The 17,008-nt window shown below is 51.9% G+C and overlaps 1 protein-coding gene across 2 annotated transcripts in view; it reads left to right on the forward strand.

Moving 5' to 3' along the window:
• The window catches only part of CATSPER3 (cation channel sperm associated 3), a 46,960-nt gene extending 37,020 nt beyond the window's left edge, over window positions 1-9,940 (forward strand). For both annotated transcript variants that reach the window (XM_067731796.1, XM_067731795.1), the window contains 5 exons: window positions 4,347-4,529; window positions 5,227-5,367; window positions 5,724-5,843; window positions 6,724-6,881; window positions 7,723-9,940. In XM_067731796.1, coding sequence (XP_067587897.1) covers window positions 4,347-4,529; window positions 5,227-5,367; window positions 5,724-5,843; window positions 6,724-6,881; window positions 7,723-7,828 — 708 coding nt within the window. In that variant the 3' untranslated portion in view covers window positions 7,829-9,940. The remainder of the gene's footprint in view (window positions 1-4,346; window positions 4,530-5,226; window positions 5,368-5,723; window positions 5,844-6,723; window positions 6,882-7,722) is intronic.
• Window positions 9,941-17,008: the final 7,068 nt, after the last annotated feature.

Genomic DNA, 17,008 nt, shown 5'->3' on the forward strand with positions numbered 1-17,008 from the left:
GTCTTCTCTCTTTTTTTCCTGATGAGTCTGGCTAATGGTTTATCCATTTTGTTTATCTTCCAAAGAACCAGCTTTTAGTTTTATTAATCTTTGCTATTGTTTCCTTCATTTCTTTTTGATTTATTTCTGATCTGATTTATGATTTCTTTCTTTCTGCTAGCTTTGGGGTTTTTTTTTGTTCTTTCTCTAACTGCTTTAGGTGTAAGGTTATGTTGTTTATTTGAGATTTTTCTTGTTTCTTTTTCTTTCCTTTTTTTTTTGGCTGTTTTGGGTCTTCGTTCCTGCACGTGGGCTTTCTGTAGTTGCAGCGAGCAGGGGCTACTCTTCATTGCAGTGCACGGGCTTCTCATGGCAGTGGCTTCTCTTGTTGTGGAGCATGGGCTGTATCTAGGCGCACGGGCTTCAGTAGTTGTGGCCCAAGGGCTTAGTAGTTGTGGCTTGCGTAGCACAGGGGCTTAGTTGCTCCGTGGCATGTGGGATCTTCCCGGACCAGGGATCAAACTCGTGTCCCCTGCATTGGCAGGTGGATTCTTAACCACTGTTTCACCAGGGAAGACCCTCTTATTTCTTGAGGTAGGATTGTATTGCTGTCAACTTCCCTCTTAGAACTGCTTTTGCTGCATCCCATAAGTTTTGCGTCATTGTGTTTTCATTGTCATTTGTTTCTAGGTAGTTTTTGATTTCCTGTTTGATTTCTTCAGTGATCTCTTGGTTATTTAGTAGCATGCTGTTTAACCTCCATGTGTTTGTATTTTTTACCGTTTTTTTCCCTGTAATTGATATCTAGTCTCATAGCGTTGTGGTAGGAAAAGATGCTTGATATGATTTCAATTTTCTTAAATTTACCAAGGCTTGATTTGTGACCCAAGATGTGATCTATCCTGGAGAACGTTCCATGTGCACTTGAGAAGAAAGTGTATTCTATTGTTTCTAGATGGAATGTCCTATAAATATCAATTAAGTCCATCTGATCTAATGTATCATTTAAAGCTTGTGTTTCCTTATCTATTTTCTGTTTGGATGATCTGTCTATTGGTATAAGTGAGGTGTTAAAGTCCCCTGCTATTATTGTGTTACTATCGATTTCCACTTTTATGGCTCTTAGCATTTGCCTTATGTATTGAGGTGCTCCTATGTTGGGTGCATAAAGATTTACAATTGTTATATCTTCTTCTTGGATTGATCCCTTGATCATTATGTAGCATCCTTCCTTGTCTCTTGTAATAATGTTTATTTTAAAGTCTCTTTTGTCTGATATGAGTATTGCTACTCCAGCTTTCTTTTGATTTCCATTTGCATGGAATATCTTTTTCCATCCCCTCACTTTCAGTCTGTATGTGTCCCTTGGTCTGAAGTGGGTCTTTTGTAGACAGCGTATAAACGGGTCTTGTTTTTGTATCCATTCAGCCAGTGTATGTCTTTTGGTGGGGGCATTTAATCCATTTACATTTAAGGTAGTTATTGCTATGTATGTTCCTATTATCATTTTCTTAATTGTTTTGGGTTTGTTATTGTACGTCTTTTCCTTCTCTTGTGTTTCCTGCCTAGAGAAGTTCCTTTAGCATTTGTTGTAGAGCTGGTTTGGTGGTGCTTAGTTTTCTTAACTTTTGCTTGTCTGTAAATGTTTTAATTTCTCCTTCAAATCTGAATGAGATCCTTGCTGGGTAGAGTAATCTTGGTTGTAGGTTCTTCCCTTTCATCATTTTAAATATGTCCTGCCACTCCCTTCTGGCTTGCAGAGTTTCTGCTAAAAGATCAGCTGTTAACCTCATGTGAATTCCCTTGTATGTTATGTGTTGCTTTTCCCTTGCTGCTTTTAATATTTTTTCTTTGTATTTAATTTTTGACAGTTTGATTAATGTGTGTCTTGGCGTGTTTCTCCTTGGGTTTATCCTGTAAGGGACTCTCTGCGCTTCCTGGATTTGACTGACTATTTCCTTTCCCATGTTGTGGAAGTTTTCGACTGTAATCTCTTCAAGTATTTTCTTAGACCCTTTCTTTCTCTCTTCTTCTTCTTGGACCCCTATACTTCGAATGTTGGTGCGTTTAATGTTGTCCCTGAGGTCTCTGAGACTGTCCTCAGTTCTTTTCATTCTTTTTTCTTTATTCTGCTCTGCATTAGTTATTTCCACTATTTTATCTTCCAGGTCACTCATCCGTTCTTCTGTCTCAGTTATTCTGCTATTGATTCCTTCTAGAGTATTTTTAATTTCAATTACTGCGTTGTTCATCACTGTTTGTTTGCTCTTTAGCTCTTCTAGGTCCTTGTTAAACGTTTCTTGTGTTTTCTCCATTCTATTTCCAAGACTTTGGATCATCTGTACTATCATTACTCTGAATTCTTTTTCAGGTAGACTGCCTGTCTCCTCTTCATTTGTTAGGTCTGATGGGTTTTTACCTTGCTCCTCATCTGATGCATATTTCTCTGTCTTCTTATTTTGTTTAACTTACTGTGTTTAGGGTCTCCTTTATGCAGGCTGCAGGATCGTAGTTCCTCTTACTTCTGTTGTCTGCCCCCAGTGGGTGAGGTTGGTCCAGTGGCTTGTGTAGGCTTCCTGGTGGGGGTGACTGGTGCTTGTGTTCTGGTGGGTGGGGCTGTATCTTGCCCCTCTGATGGGCAGTGCTGCATCTGGTGGTGTGTTTTGGGGTGTCTGTGAACTTAGTATGACTTTAGGCAGCCTGACTGCTAGTGGGTGGGGTTGTGTTCCTGTCTTGCCAGTTGTTTGGCATGAGGCGTCCAGCATTGGAGCTTGCTGGCCCTTGGGTGGAGTCGGGTCGTAGTGTTGGGGTGGAGACCTCTGGGAGAGCTCTCACCGATTAATATTCCATGGGGCTGGGAGTTCTCTGGTGGTCCAACATCCTGGACTCAGCTCTCCCACCTTGGAGGCTCATTCCCGGGACTAGATTTCTGAACCTTCTAGACTGCAGAATAATGGAGCCTGTCTGGATAGTGCTTGAAGAACGTGGCCAAGACCAGCGGTCAGGAGTCAGTCCCACACAGGCTTCCGGAGAGTGTGACTTTTGCTGCACGGCTGTTCTCGAGGCTGCTTGGCTTTGACCTCGGGTGGCACTGGGCCTGTGCACTAGCCTGGAAGTGGGAGACCCAACCGGGGCCTCTCCCTCATCCTTCCAAGGTACCTCAGGTTCTTCCACGTGGCCCTGCCCCTCCGCACCCTGAAGATGTCACCTGCAGACTGTGTCCCATTGCAGCCTTTTTCATGAGTTCTTACCTCTTCAGTCTTAGCAGTCTTGGGAAAGAAGTTCTGTCTCTCTTGCAGGATTGGAGGCAATTTTTTTACAGCTCAGTTCTTTTGGAATTAATCCCTTAACACTGATTTTTCTTCCCTCAAGGAGGGGAGGGGGGCGTCGGGTATGCATTCACCCTTGCAGGTAGCTGCCAAAGTGGTCCACATACAGGGCAACCAGCCCCAGTGCTCCTGGGTTGTCTCTCTGTTTTGCACTTTACCCCAGACTGTCAAAACTTCACTGTCCTGTGTCCCAGCTCCACCAGTACCTCCCTTCCTACTGCTAAGTCAATAAATAGTATCTTGGCTTAGAAAGAGGTGCTTTTGTGGTTGACTGTGGTGGTGCAAGGCAAGGGGCTGGAGAATGTGTTCCCGCTCTGCCGTTCTAGCAGAGTGTGACTGTGACCAAGGCATTTTGCTTCTTTGAGCCTCTGATCCTGCATCTTGAAATGGGAACATCTTCCTACCTTGACATGGTATCTGTGACAGTATCAAGGTAGCTGAACACGTATATGCAAGACTCCAGGGCATGGAGAAGGAACGATGAGGCATGGGAGATAAGACAAACACCCATCTCATGGGGGAAGACTGAGGTCCCAAGGTGGAGACCTGCCTGTGAAATGGGGCCCAGAAGAATTGAGAAATCCTATTCCTCTCAGCCTTCTTCATTCCCACTCCCAGGGTAGTTCCCATACTCCTCCTTGGCCTGGAAGAGCATTCAGGGCTGGTGCCCAGCTGAGGGGTGGGAGCAGGGCACCTTAGGATGACCACAGAGGCAGGCTGGGGTTCAAGTGGAGTGCTTAGTGGTGCTGATGGGGAGACTGCACGAGACCTGGGACACCACGGGTGATCCACCCGTGGGCAACTGAGCGTGGATGCCAGGCACTGATGAACCACTCTTAGGTTGGTCCAGCCCTCAGTCTGGGCACAGTTCCCATTCATTCACTCATTCATTCATCCAGCCATTTATGGAGCATCTGCCATGTGCCAGGCAAGGCACTGGATTCTGGGGCAGCTGGTGTCGGGACGGGCTGGACCCCTGTCCTCTGAGTCCAACCCAGCCTTGCAGCCTGGCCTAGTCCCAGTGCCTGTGCCTTGCAGACACTCATCAGCGCCATGGGGCAGACAGCCTGCACCGTGGCCTCCGTGCTCGTCCTGCTCTTCGTCCTGATGTACGTCTTCGCTGTCCTGGGCTTCTGCCTATTTGGAGTTCCAGAGAGTGCTGACCTGAATAACTGGGGGAACCTGGCTCTGGCCTTCTTTACCCTCTTCAGCTTGGCCACGGTACCGTGTTTGGGAGCCGCGGTAGGGGCAGGGGACTTGAGAAGGGACTGGCAGCTGGTGTGGGCGTGTGGACATGCTGGGCCTCACTTGGGGGCCTTTCCCATGTTCAGACACTTAGCTGGTCTGGGGAAGCTGGGGGCTGGCCTCCTAGGACTAAGGATAGGCCAGTGCCCTGGCCACAAGATTATCTCTAATCTTGTGACTCCCTAGAGCATCCTTATTTGTCCCACAGGGGTGTAAAACTTTCAAAAAGTTTTCAAAAGACAATTCATTCAGATTAAGTTGAATTTAGAAGGGAAACCCATGTCACAGAGCCTTTTTGGGAACAGGCTGTCACAAAGCCACCCAGAAGAAGCCTGCAAAGCCCAAGTCTCAGAGTCTAGATTCTGTTGGACTCTGGAAGGATCGGGGTCTCTCCAAAGGAGGGCAGAGAGGCATTGTCTTTTGGGGAGGGATGGAAGGCCTTTTGGAGGAGAGCCCTTAGGGCGCCTTGATCAGCAGCACCCCCACCCAGTGGTGCCGTGCAGCTCCAGGCCAGCACGTGTGCCCTGGAGTCAGAGCATTAGGGGCTGTCGCAGGGCTGATGTGGAAGGAAGCCGGCCTGCTCCTCGGTGGGGCTGGGGCTCCCCACGGTGGGTGAGAGGAGGCCTGCCGCTCTGGGCCTAGGCGCTCAGCGTACCCTGCCTTGCCTGAGCAGGTCGATGGCTGGACAGACCTGCAGCAGCAGCTGGACGCCCGGAATTTTACTCTGAGCCGTTCATTCACCATCATCTTCATCTTGCTTGCCTCCTTCGTCTTCCTCAGCATGTTCGTGGGTGTGATGATCTTTCACACGGAGGTGAGGTGGTGCTTGTAAGGATGGGGGAGTGGTAAGTGTGGCAGGCGGATGGGCCAAGTCTCAAGGGAGGACACTGAGCGATCTCCCTCCTGAAGTGGAGGGGGGGTGACCAGGCTCTACCGCAGCCTGACTCTTTTCCCTGAGCCCTGCATTTTCCCTCCCTCAGGATGGTGGCCTGCAGGGTAGGTGCTTAGGAAGTCACTGCAGCTACAGTTGGCAGCTTGAGCTGGGGGCTGGCCTGTGAGGGGATCCTCCTGCTGAGGGGCCGGAGCATCAGTGGAAGACTGGGGAAGAAGGAAGACGGGAGTGGTGCGCACTGAGAGCCCATATCTTACCTCCATCCTCCCACCCTCTAGGACTCTGTCAAAAAGTTTGAGCGGGAGCTGATGCTAGAGAGACACATGACACTCATGGAAGAAAAGCATGTGATTTTGAAGTGGCAGCAGGAGGAGGTCAGCAAGCTGATGCAGACGCAGGTAGGTGGTCTCCATGGGCCGGCGGACAAGCAGAGGGACAGTCAGGGCTGAAGGAACGGCCAGGAAGATGGGCCTGGGGGCCTGCGTGGAGGGCGGGTGGCCTTAGGCATCTGTGGCACTTGGTAAGTCAGCTACTCACCCCCCCTGTACTTTTCAGAGTCTGACGTTATTCTCTGTATTTTTATGTTTCTCTGGACCTCTTCAAGTGTTGAGTGTTGTGATTATCATATTTCCCTCCTTCATGGGCAAAACTCCATTGCTGGGCCCTTTGCCTGGAGCACTCTTGTTCCTGAGGACTCGCTGGGTGCCAAGCAGGCTTCGTCCCCGTCCGCTGAGTGGGCGAGGCCACGGAGGCCCTGACAGGTGTTACTAACCTCAGTTTTTCTAAACTGGAACAAGAGTGAGCACAGTGGGCTGGAGATTTTCTCTCAAGCATGATACAACTGTGAGGGGCTGGAGGAGCGTCCTCTCTTTTCGGCCGAAGTGCTCTGAGCTGCTGGGGTGCTCGGCCGGGTCGTGAACAGCATGCTGCCCCTTTCTCCGCCAAGTGGCTGGTGCCTTCCTCCTCAGCCTCCTCTCTGAGGTGGAGATGCCCGCCTGTCTCGGTGTGCCCAAGGTTTGTCCAGAACAGGGTGAAATGCTGAGCCACGCTCAGGCTCTCACCGATTCCTTCCCGTGTCACCTGTCCTCACGTCAGGGATGGTGGCTCACCAGGTGACCTCAGTCAGGGGGGTCCAGGCCCAGAAGGGGTTGGGGTGAACTGTGATTAGACTCAGGACTCATCCTGGGGCCAGGGTCAGGCCTCTGCCTGGCCCCCAGGTCTCTGTGCAGCCCGGTCACTACCTCCTCATCCTTGCTCTCTTTATGCTTCCCTCTCTAGAAGAATGTTGACCACAAAAGTTTCACTGAGCTGGTGGAGAAGTTTAAGAAGACCCTGCGGCACACTGACCCCATGGTCTTGGATGATTTTGGCACTAGCCTACCCTTCATTGATGTCTACTTGTCCACTCTGGACAACCAGGATGCTACCATCTACAAGTCAGTCCCAGCTCCGCTGACCTGGCCCCAGGCCCAGGGGGGCAATGGCTGATGTGCAGGGCGGGTCGGGCGAGGCCCTTCCTGGCGGTGTGCAGGGGCTGGGCTGCTGTGCGGACGGGCCTGTGGCTGGGGGAGACTCCACCCACTGGCCTCCCCAGCCCACCCTGACCTGTTTTTAAATATTGGCTCCTCTGACTCTCCAAGACCCTCCTCACCAAGCACTTTTCAGAGGGCCGAGAGAACGCTGCTGGCTGGCAAGTCAGAAGCTGAAGCCCCTGGCTTGGTGCTGTGTGACTCTGGCAAAGTCTTTGTCCCTTTCCTACCCGGCACAGGAGGGGCTGACTATGGAAGCAATGTGTGTGAAGCTCTGAGCTTGGCCTGGCCCAGGGCTATGCTCAGTGTGAGTTAGCTGGGGTCCTTCTGGCCATTACTTGCAGGAAGGGGAGGTGCACGATTAGCCTGGTTTCTCAACAAAAGCTGCCTTGAGGGCTTCGCAGACAGGAGGAACTAAAAGGAGGGGATCTAGGGATGACCAGTGTTGGCCCAGGCGTGGACCAGGCAGCGTCTGGGCACCTCCACGGGCTCACCTCGCTCCGAGCCCAGGAGTCTGTTGCCTCCCACCTGACACATGCGGTGAAACGACTTTACTCCTGGGGCCACAGGTAGAGGGGCACAGCCGGGCTCCCAGCCCAGCCCTATGTGGCTCTGAAGTCCTCGCTCTTCCGTGACCCCACACCTACCAGGAGTGGTGAACGTGCGGGTGCGAGAGTGCCGTGGGCAGGGCCAGGGCGGCATGGAGCCCACTCGTGAGCTCAGGCCTCCTCTCCTCCTCCATTTCCAGGCTTCAGGAGCTGTACTACGAGATCGTGCACGTGCTGAGCCTGATGCTTGAAGACTTGCCCCAGAGGAAGCAGTCCCAGTCCTTGGAGAAGGTCGAGGAGAAGTAGTGGGTGTGGGCACCCAGGCACCGAGGGCCTCCCAGGCTGTGACACCCTGTCCCGCCAACTAAACACAGGTTTTCTGAGTTGGCCTCTTCACGGTTGCTGTGATCATGGCATTTCTCCACCTTTGGGAATTGGGCCTGAGTAGATGCCCATGAAGTCTGATTCCTCCCTCACATGACACAGCCAGACCTTGGGAGTAGGGAGTGGGGAGAGGGAGGCTCAAGGCCCCCCCTGACCAGAAGACACACCTAGGGTCCACACTGGCTCTCTCCTCCTTTGACCCCAGCATCAAGGACCCACCGGGTTCCTGGGAAAGCCACCTGAGGACCCCGGACCGAGAAGGGCTTCCAGCCGCCCCATAAGAGTGCGTGGCTCCTTTGAGCTGGTGTGGCCCTACTGGTCCTGGAAGCTCTGCTGCCCTCATCTTTGTGTGTGTGCCCACACCTGGCAGAGCTACAGCTCTCTCTGTGCACCCAGAGCCCTGGAGGCCCCTCTTTGGGGTTCTACTCTGCTTCTCCCAGGCTCACAGTGATGGTGGTGCCCCAGGGGTGCAGCCGTGACTGGAAGGATACTGTTGTGTGGCGTGCAGTTCAGGGGGGCACCTCATGCAGGGGCCAGAGGAGTGGCAGTATCGGGAGCTTTGGGCTGCTCCCTCCCCTTTAGTTAGAACTCTTTACTCGAAAGGTGGCATTTTTCTGTGTCGTCCCTGGCCACATGACTGCCACAGCTGGCAAGGTCCTGGCGCCATCCCGGCCCGGCCACCACGGAGCCATCTGAAGGCCCAGGTGGGGCAGGGTGGCTGGTACCCCTTGCTCCCGACTGGCCAGACCAGAGGCCCGGCAGTGCCCCCTCTGCTCCCATTTCTGGGGAGTGTTCTTGAGGCCTGTCACCTTGGCGGTGCCCTATTCTTAGAGGAGACATGAGTTCTGGGTTGAGCTGTGGGTGGGAAGCCAGCATCTGTAGCTGGGTGCCCAGGCCCACCCTGGGGAGTCAGGTCAGTAGAAAACATGTAGAATTGAGAATGGCTGGACAAGGGTCCCATGGGGGTCCCGTGGGCTCCAGGCCTGGATGACGGCACCCCTGAAGCCAGAGGACAAGGGCTGGTGGAAGCCTTTACTCGTGGTTTCATTCACCCGACTACTATTTCCTGAGCTGTGCAGGGTGCTGGGGGTTCTGTGACGAGAAAGCCACAGTCTCGTCCTGGCCCTCTTGGTGCCCACGGTTATCTAGGGGAGACAGTCATCCGGCCAGAACGGATGAGAGAAAATTTCCCTGAGGAAGTGACAATAATTGTGTGAATGCAGAGAGCATGTGTCTTCTAAGATACTCAGATCATTTCCATTTGCAAGTGATCGCACTCAGGACCAAACTGAGAACTGTGTGAAACGGTGCCAAGAAGGATCGCTCTGGAGCGTGAGACCCATCGCCGTGCAGTGGGGGAGCCCTGTGAGGGCAGGGCGTCTGGCCTCGCTCCTTCCTCGGGTGGAGAGAACTTCGTGCCAGTGCCCTGGGAGGTGGCCCTGAAGTAAGCGGGGTGTGCACCCAGTACCTAACTGTGAAGGGGGCGACTCTTGGCTGGGGGCTTCCGGGGGGGCTCTGGTGGGTGCAGCCCAGTCAGCCCAGGATGCAGGCCTCAGGCAGTGGCTCCGATTCAGGACTGGGATAAAGCAGACGTTGCCAACTGCCCACACTGGATGTGCCAGTGTTGCATGGGGGAATGCGGAAACATCTCCGCCTGCTGCCACTAGGAATCGTGGGAGTTGCCCTAGGCCTCTGGGAGTGAACAAAAGATTTAAAAACTTCTGCAGGGAGGCAAGTTAGTGAGTACCATGGTTTTAGAGTCAGGAAACTTGGATTCCTTAATCAGGCGACCTCGGGCAAGGTGTCTGGTCTTTTGAAACCTCAGCTATTTCGTCTGAGAAATGGGCTGATAAAACTGATAAAACTGTTCAGCTATAAAGATCAAATAAAATACATGTGACAGTGTAAAAAAAAAAGAGACACAGTCAACTATGGTTCGTGCTTCCTGGCTGTCAGCTCTGCCTCTGCTGTGAGGCCAGCTGCCGTGGGCTTTCCTGATCAGGGGCTGAGAGGGACTGGGCCAATGACGAGGTGGCTGGGGCGGGGGGGGTGGGAGTGGTGAAAGCGTGGAGCTGAGAGCAGGAAGCAGAGATCAGGAACCTGGGGCTGGGTAGGGGGGAATGCGTGTCCAGGTGGAGCTGGTATGGGATGGCCGGTTGCACCTGCAGGGCCCGGTCCCAGCAGGGAAGCCCAGGCACGGGCTGTGGGGCTGTGGTGTGGGAGGGCAAGCTTCCTTTAAGGGCACAAGCAGAAGGCTTTCACAGAGCAGGGAGCTGGGAGAGGGTGATGTGCAGACGGCTGGCTCAGCACTGCTGGCAGAACAAGCCACTGGATATTTGGTGTAAAGTCCCAGAGCAGCATTTCTGTTTGGCTCTCTTTGCCTGCAGAGCAAACACTGGCAGATTGGAATTCCCACTTGGGCTCTCACCAACTCAAACAGGCTTGGCCAAGGCTTTCAATTGATTTGCTTGGGGCAGAAGTGGCTCTGCTTGCCCAGGCCTGGCTGTGGAAAGCAGGACCCTCCTCCTCCTTCCCCCAGCGTCGGGATCCAGCAGAGCTGTCCCCAAATGGCTCGCCCACCTCCATCCTGCCAGCTGGGTGGTTTGGGGCTGCAGTGGGATACCCGGGACCTGGGTCTGAGTCTTCTGGTCACACCCAGGCCCTCCCCCAGCTCTTGTAAGAAGGATATGGAATCCAAGTCTAGAGGTGTTTGGAAGGTGGCTGGATTTTGGGGGTTTTTTTAAACTGCTTGTTGATTCCACCAGCAGGAAGCAGTCTCTATAATATGGAAATCCAGGCAGGACTGAGACTATAAGTGCTCCTCTTCAGTCCAACAGCCCCTAAAAATCCAATACTGAGACGCTGGAAACTGCACATCTTGATGTTTTCCCCAAATGTGGGTGAGACAGGACACCTTGTACAATGAACCGCCCTTCCCCAGGTCAGGAGGAGACGGCTCTGAATTCCTAACTAGGCTACTCAGAAAGGAGAGGTAATTGTTGCTGATTCTAGTCACAGGGGTTGGGAAATTAGGAGAAAGGAGCTCAGTGTGATGGGGTGAGAGTTACCAACACACGAGCACCCTACTCTTCCCCACACCCTGCACCAAGAATTTCGTCTGTGCTTGGTCCGCCACATGCCGCACCTTCCCCGAGTTCTAGCTCTGATTTCACTTAAGTCTTGGTGTGATGCAGCCCTAGGGGGATGGGGGAGGCAGGGCTGGAGAGCTGAAGGAAAGGGGAGCATCTGTGCTTTCTTGGTTGGCTCCTGGCTTCTCCTTCACTGTGGAGAAGCAGGGTAATGGGCAAGGCTCATCGGACCTACACGATAGGAGCCGGGACATGGAGGAGGAAGGAAGTAAAAGCCAAGGCTGGGAGTCAGAGACTTTGGACAGAGGCTCCGACCCAGCTGGAGGGTGAGAATGGAAAGGGGACAAATGGAGACAGCAAGTATCCTTGTAGGGTGACAGCTGGATCCCCACTGATGTTCCTTGAGAGAGGCAAATAATGATGGAAATTATTTAGGGATGATTTTTAGTTGCTGAACTGTGTCTTTTATTTATTTATTTGTTTTTATTTTTAAAAATTAATTAATTTATTTATTTTTGGCTGCGTTGGGTCTTTGTTGCTGCGCAAGGGCTCTCTCTAGTTGCGGCGAGCGGAGGCTAATCTTCATTGTGGTGCACGGGCTTCTCATTGCAGTGGCTCCTCTTGTTGCGGAGCACAGGCTCTAGGCATGCAGGCTTCAGTTGTTGTGGCACACGGGCTCAGTAGTTGTGGTGCACGGGCTTAGTTGCTCCGCGGCATGTGGGATCTTCCCAGACCAGGGCTCGAACCCGTATCCCCTGCATTGGCAGACGGATTCTTAACCACTGCGCCACCAGGGAAGCCCTGAACTGTGTCTTTTAAAAATGGAGCCCTATGAAGAGATTCAACCACTTGGGGTCTGCATGATGTTTGGGTGACATAAAGGGGGCGGTGTGTAATAAGGACCTCTTAGGCTAAAATTGGGATATGTTTAGAGGGCTTTACGAACCACTGACTGAGCTCCCAGCTGTGATCTGAGGCCTCTAGGTGAAGTACCCCTGAGGGTGGTGGCACCAAATGTGACTGGCATTTTGCAAAATGAAACTGAGGTCTCAAAAGGAAGGGTGGCAGAGGCCATAGGGGGATGAAGAGTCTGCTCTAAAACTCTGAGGAAACTGGAGGTTGACCCCAACTTTTGTAAACTGGTGATGGGGCAATGACCTTTCACAGCAGAGGCACCCCACTGCCCAGAGCTCAGTGTCCTGAGAGCACAGCTGCCCCTTGACTCCCTTCTTCCCCACTGAGGCCTTGATGCCTGGGATTGGGGCATGAGATGAAAAGACTCTTCAAAACATGCTGCTGGGCCAGCGAAGGAGGAGTCCAAGCAGAGGTCAGGCCGAGGCTCCAAAGGTATGGCCTGTTCTCTTTGGCTGTGGAAAATACCACCTTCTGTTTTATCAGTAGTTCTGTTTAGGACACTTTGACATACATGATTTGAATCTCATAACAACACTTAGGTACTTTCATTATCCCCATTAAACAGGTGGCAAAACTGAGGTTCAAAGAGGCAATTAACCTACCCAAGGCTGTATAACTAAGGGGGAAGAACCAAGCGTGTCTGGCTCTAACTGCTGCTATAATATGGTGCAACGTCCTCTAGGGAATTGTTATCCTCATCTTATAGGTGGGCAAGCGGCGCTCAGAGAGACTGTTACTTGGCAAGATCATCACTGGGGGGCAGAGTTAGTATCTGAACGCAGACCACACATGTACCCCTCTGCTCTACTGTCTCACAGCAGCCTTGTTTTTTCTTATCAAAGCTATTTTTTGAACCTTAAGAATCAAGCCCTAATTCCCTCCTGAGCAGGGCCTGCCTCTGGGAGGAGGGAAGGTGGTCTCTCAGACGGGTCTCATTTAGCCAGTTTCCTGGCACCTTCTTGCTGCCTGGTGGAAGCTCTGAAGTCTGCTGGTCCAGCGGCTCCTGGCTCGGGAGCCCTGGGAGCTCCAGAGATGGAAAGGGCAGCAGGAAGCAATCAGTGTGTGGCACCTAATCAGGAAATTATAGCTTGGGCAGAAGAGGGGTTTGGCTTAGAAGTCACCCTTCCCTGGGTTTCAGTCAAGCAGGCCCACAGGCAGGCTTGGCCGGCCGATGGGATGTGCTGAGCAGGCGTGAGCTCAGCAGGCAGGATAAGCCAGCCTCGTCATTGCTGCCCAGGAGGCTGGCTTCCTAGGTGGGGATGATGTATTCCAACCTTTCTGGCCCCCTGCCTGTTCCTGTACCCACTGATACCTCATCAGCAAGGGGAGAAGCTGTGGGCATCAGAGGGGGTACTTTGGGAGGTTCTTGACCTGAGTCGGTGACTTTTTACCTGATTCTTGAATAAGCAAGTGGAAAAGGTGTGAAAGAAGTGTCAGGTGGAAAAAGCCAGGTGCAGAACTGTACATACGTGACACCATTTGTATTTTAAAAAAAAGAAAGTGAGAAATAAATAAAACCACACACACAGTGGCAGTGAGATACTCTTTCATGTGGCAAGGATGATAGACGAAACCTAGTATTGGCCAGGGCATGGAGGTGGCACCCCCGTTCACTTTGGCAGTGCAGATAGGTGTGGCTTTTTCAGAAGGCAATGTGGTTTAGATTTTATGCGTGTGTTCCTATGGCCCAACAGTTCTGCTTATGAAATTATCCTGAAGAGCCAAATGACAAATGCACAGAGATGCAGGGATAAGGATGTTTACTGTGGCCTGTTGTGATAGAAACACAGCAAAAGAAATCAAGGAATTACTTAATGCCCATTGGTGAGCCGACTGGTTGAATTAGTATGAGTCCATACATGTGGCCCCTAAAATAGTGATTTGTTGATAAGAGTAGGTGTTCTTGATATTATGTGATTGAAAAAGTGGCTTCTAAAGCAGCATGTGATCTGCCGTCCTTTATGTAACACCGAGTGAGTGAGTGTATGTAGCCTATGTGTACATGCACGTGTGTGTGCTGAGCGATGTCTGGAAGGATCATCATATTAGTAGTGGTTTGGTGGTCTTGACTTTGTCCTCATACTTTTCTGAACTTTCTGAATTTTAAGAATCAATATGTAGTTTACAATCAGGAGAAACAATACAATTTTCATCTTGAAAAAAATGCTGGGAATTCCCTGGCGGGTCAGTGGTTAGAACTCCGCGCTTTCACTACCGGGGCCCGCATTCGATCCCTGGTCGGGAACTAAGATCCTGCATGCTACACGGTGTGGCCAAAAAAAAAGTTAAGCAGTGTGCGTGGGTGTGTGTGCGTGTGCGTGCATGCATGTGCATGCACAGCTGTGCCTGTGGTAGGTGGAAGGGCATTCCAGGCAGAAGGAACCACAGGCACAAAAGGAAGAGGGTGGGAGCTGCGAAGCTGGTGTGGCCACAGCCTGCAGTATGGGCGAGGTGGTGGGGAGATTGGGGAAGTACATTGAGTATGATCCTGAGTACCGCAGCTTGGCAATTTGGAAGCAGGGCAGTGACCTGGCCAGATTTGATTCTTGCTTCCTCTCTGAGAATGACCTGCTCCCCCTCACCTGGCATTTAAGACTTCTCTATTCTGTCTCCCCCTTCCTCTCCCCATAGCTTCCAGGGCTCCCCTTTGCCCAGCTCATTCTCACCTCCACTCCTGCGTACCCATTCCCATCTGCCTGTCCTTCAAGACTCAGCATTAGGCCCCCTCTAAGAGGAAGCCTTCCCAGATTGCTCCGGTTAGCCTTGATATCTCCTTTTTCATACTCTCACCCTTGAACTTTCATAACTGACCTTAAATCAGACCATAATTCCTCAAGAACCAGGACGAGGGCCGTGGACTGAGAGGTTATGCTGTAATACCTGGATGCCAGTGATGGATAGACTGACATCTGCCAGCATGAGAGTCCTGATGGGGGAGGGAGAAAGCAGGCAGCAGAGGCCCAGGAGTTATTTTGAGCCTATCATGTCACAGGCACAGTGCCAAACACTGCACATAGCTTTTCACATTTATCCCCATTGTACAGATGAGGAAACTGAGGCTTAGAGAGGTTATGTGGCAGTAAGTGGTACGGCTCTGAGTAGAACCCAGGCTCTGTCTAACTCTAGAGCCCACACTCTTAACCTCTGTGACCTACTTGTCTCTGGTTCTCATCCCCCCAGAGGTTGGCAGGGCTGGGCCTGTCGTGGGGCCTTCTTGTGCCTTGCTGCCCCAGACCCAGTGGAGATGGATTTCAGGGTGGGAGGGTGATGCCATCTCACTCAAGTGGTAGCTCCTGACCCAGTGGAGGATCTGGGGCAGTGCAGCATCCCTGCTGAGGCCTTGGGAGTGCCACTGTCCCCAGTGACATAAAGTGAGATATTTCCCTGTGGGCCAGCTGGCAGGAGCATTGTGGGGGAATCTGGAGGGGAGGAGGCTGGGCATGTTGACCAAGGAAGAGCTTTCCCACTCAGAGATTCTCCAGTAGCAGGAGGTCAGTGAGATGATAAAGGACAATTTTGTGCCTCTGAAGCAACAGCACACCTGAAAGCCTTACATACTGTTTGCGTCCATGGTCTCTTCAAACCCTGACAGCAAACCCCAAGAGGCAAGCAGGCAGACCCAGTGCCCACTGACAGAAGAGGAAACTTGGGCTCCGGGAAGGGACAGCCAGGCCCCGGGGAGGAGCCCAGCCCAGGGGCTAGAATCCAGAGGAGCCCTGGCCTCTCCCGGGCACCTCCCCCAGCCAAGGCTCAGTGGGTATCCTTGCCTTGATGGGCTGGGCCAGTCTCTGTAAGCCTGGGGGGCTGCCCGGGGGTGGCCTCAGTGGAGACTGAGGAAGAAGCAAGAAGCTTTGGAGGCGTGGGCACCAAGCTCGGGAGAAGCCATGAACTGTGTGTGCCTGTCCTCAGGACCAGCTTCCGAGACTCAGCAGGAGTGCTGGTTTGGGAGATGGAGGGAGGGTCCTTGGCCACACTGTCTTGTGTGAGTGTGTGTGTGTGTGTGTGTGTGTGTGTGTGTGTGTGTGTGTGTTTTGTCCAAATATAGCCTTTATTAGATCATGTCTACTCAGAGGAAGAGAGGTGTGTGCATGAAAAGGCTGGAGTAAGGGTGGGGATCAGCGTCCATTCCAGTGTGTCCTGGAAAGTTCCCAGCGAGGCCACAGCGGGAACGGTTTGGGGAAACCCTTGCTGGCCCCGCCACCGCCTGGCAAACGGCAAAGTGGCCGGCTGCTTTGTGGCTGCAGTGTCTTGGAGGGTTTGCCAAGCACTTTCCGTGAAGTCTCTGGGGCGTTAAGCCCTTTGTTCAATTAAATGGGTTAATGTGCTTTGTCTGATTCTGATGAATACTAATAATATAATGTGATAATGGCGGTAATGGTGCTCTCAGCCCCGATTATCACACGTGCCGCACTGTCCCAGGCACAGAGGGAGGTGCAGCTCACATTCCCGCACACTCAGGCCTCATTTTCCACTCATAAAACCCCATTCTTCAAAGCTTTTCCAGCCCAACTCCCTATATCCATTTTCGGGACAAATTACCAACACTTAAAAAAAATTGGTCCATTTTGCGTAAAAGCCAAGTCCAAATTACTGTTACTTTCCCCTCTATGTTTTGAAATTTCAAAAAGAGAAGGGTGGGAGCTGAGGGGGACACAGGGGATGGAGAGAGGAGGCAGAAAGGGAAAGAGGGAGAAAACTATATGAACAGGGAAGGAAAAATCAAGCTTTCTTTTTTCAGTAAAAACGTATTTCTGGAATGATGTTTCAGTTTACTCAGGCAGAAAAATCAGAAATGGTGTGCTTATTAAACAGGCTAAGTAAGCATGACTATTTTTAGTAGTGCAGTAAAACCTTGGTCATTTGGACCTCTTTAATAAAGATTCCATGATCACGCTGGCTGGCAGGCACACACAGTGTGTGTGTGCACGCGTGTGGGTGCACGTGTGTGTGTGAAAGCAAGGTAAGAGTGTAAATAGGTTGCTGAGTTGGAGGATTAGGAGGGCGGGGCTGGGGGATGCAGCGAGGGGACAAAGGGGACAGGGATGGGCACCCTTACTGCTTACGAGAGCAGTTTTTAAACTGAGTCCTCTCTGCTTTG

This window comes from Pseudorca crassidens, chromosome 3, assembly GCF_039906515.1.
Source record: "Pseudorca crassidens isolate mPseCra1 chromosome 3, mPseCra1.hap1, whole genome shotgun sequence".
NCBI lineage: Eukaryota > Metazoa > Chordata > Mammalia > Artiodactyla > Delphinidae > Pseudorca > Pseudorca crassidens.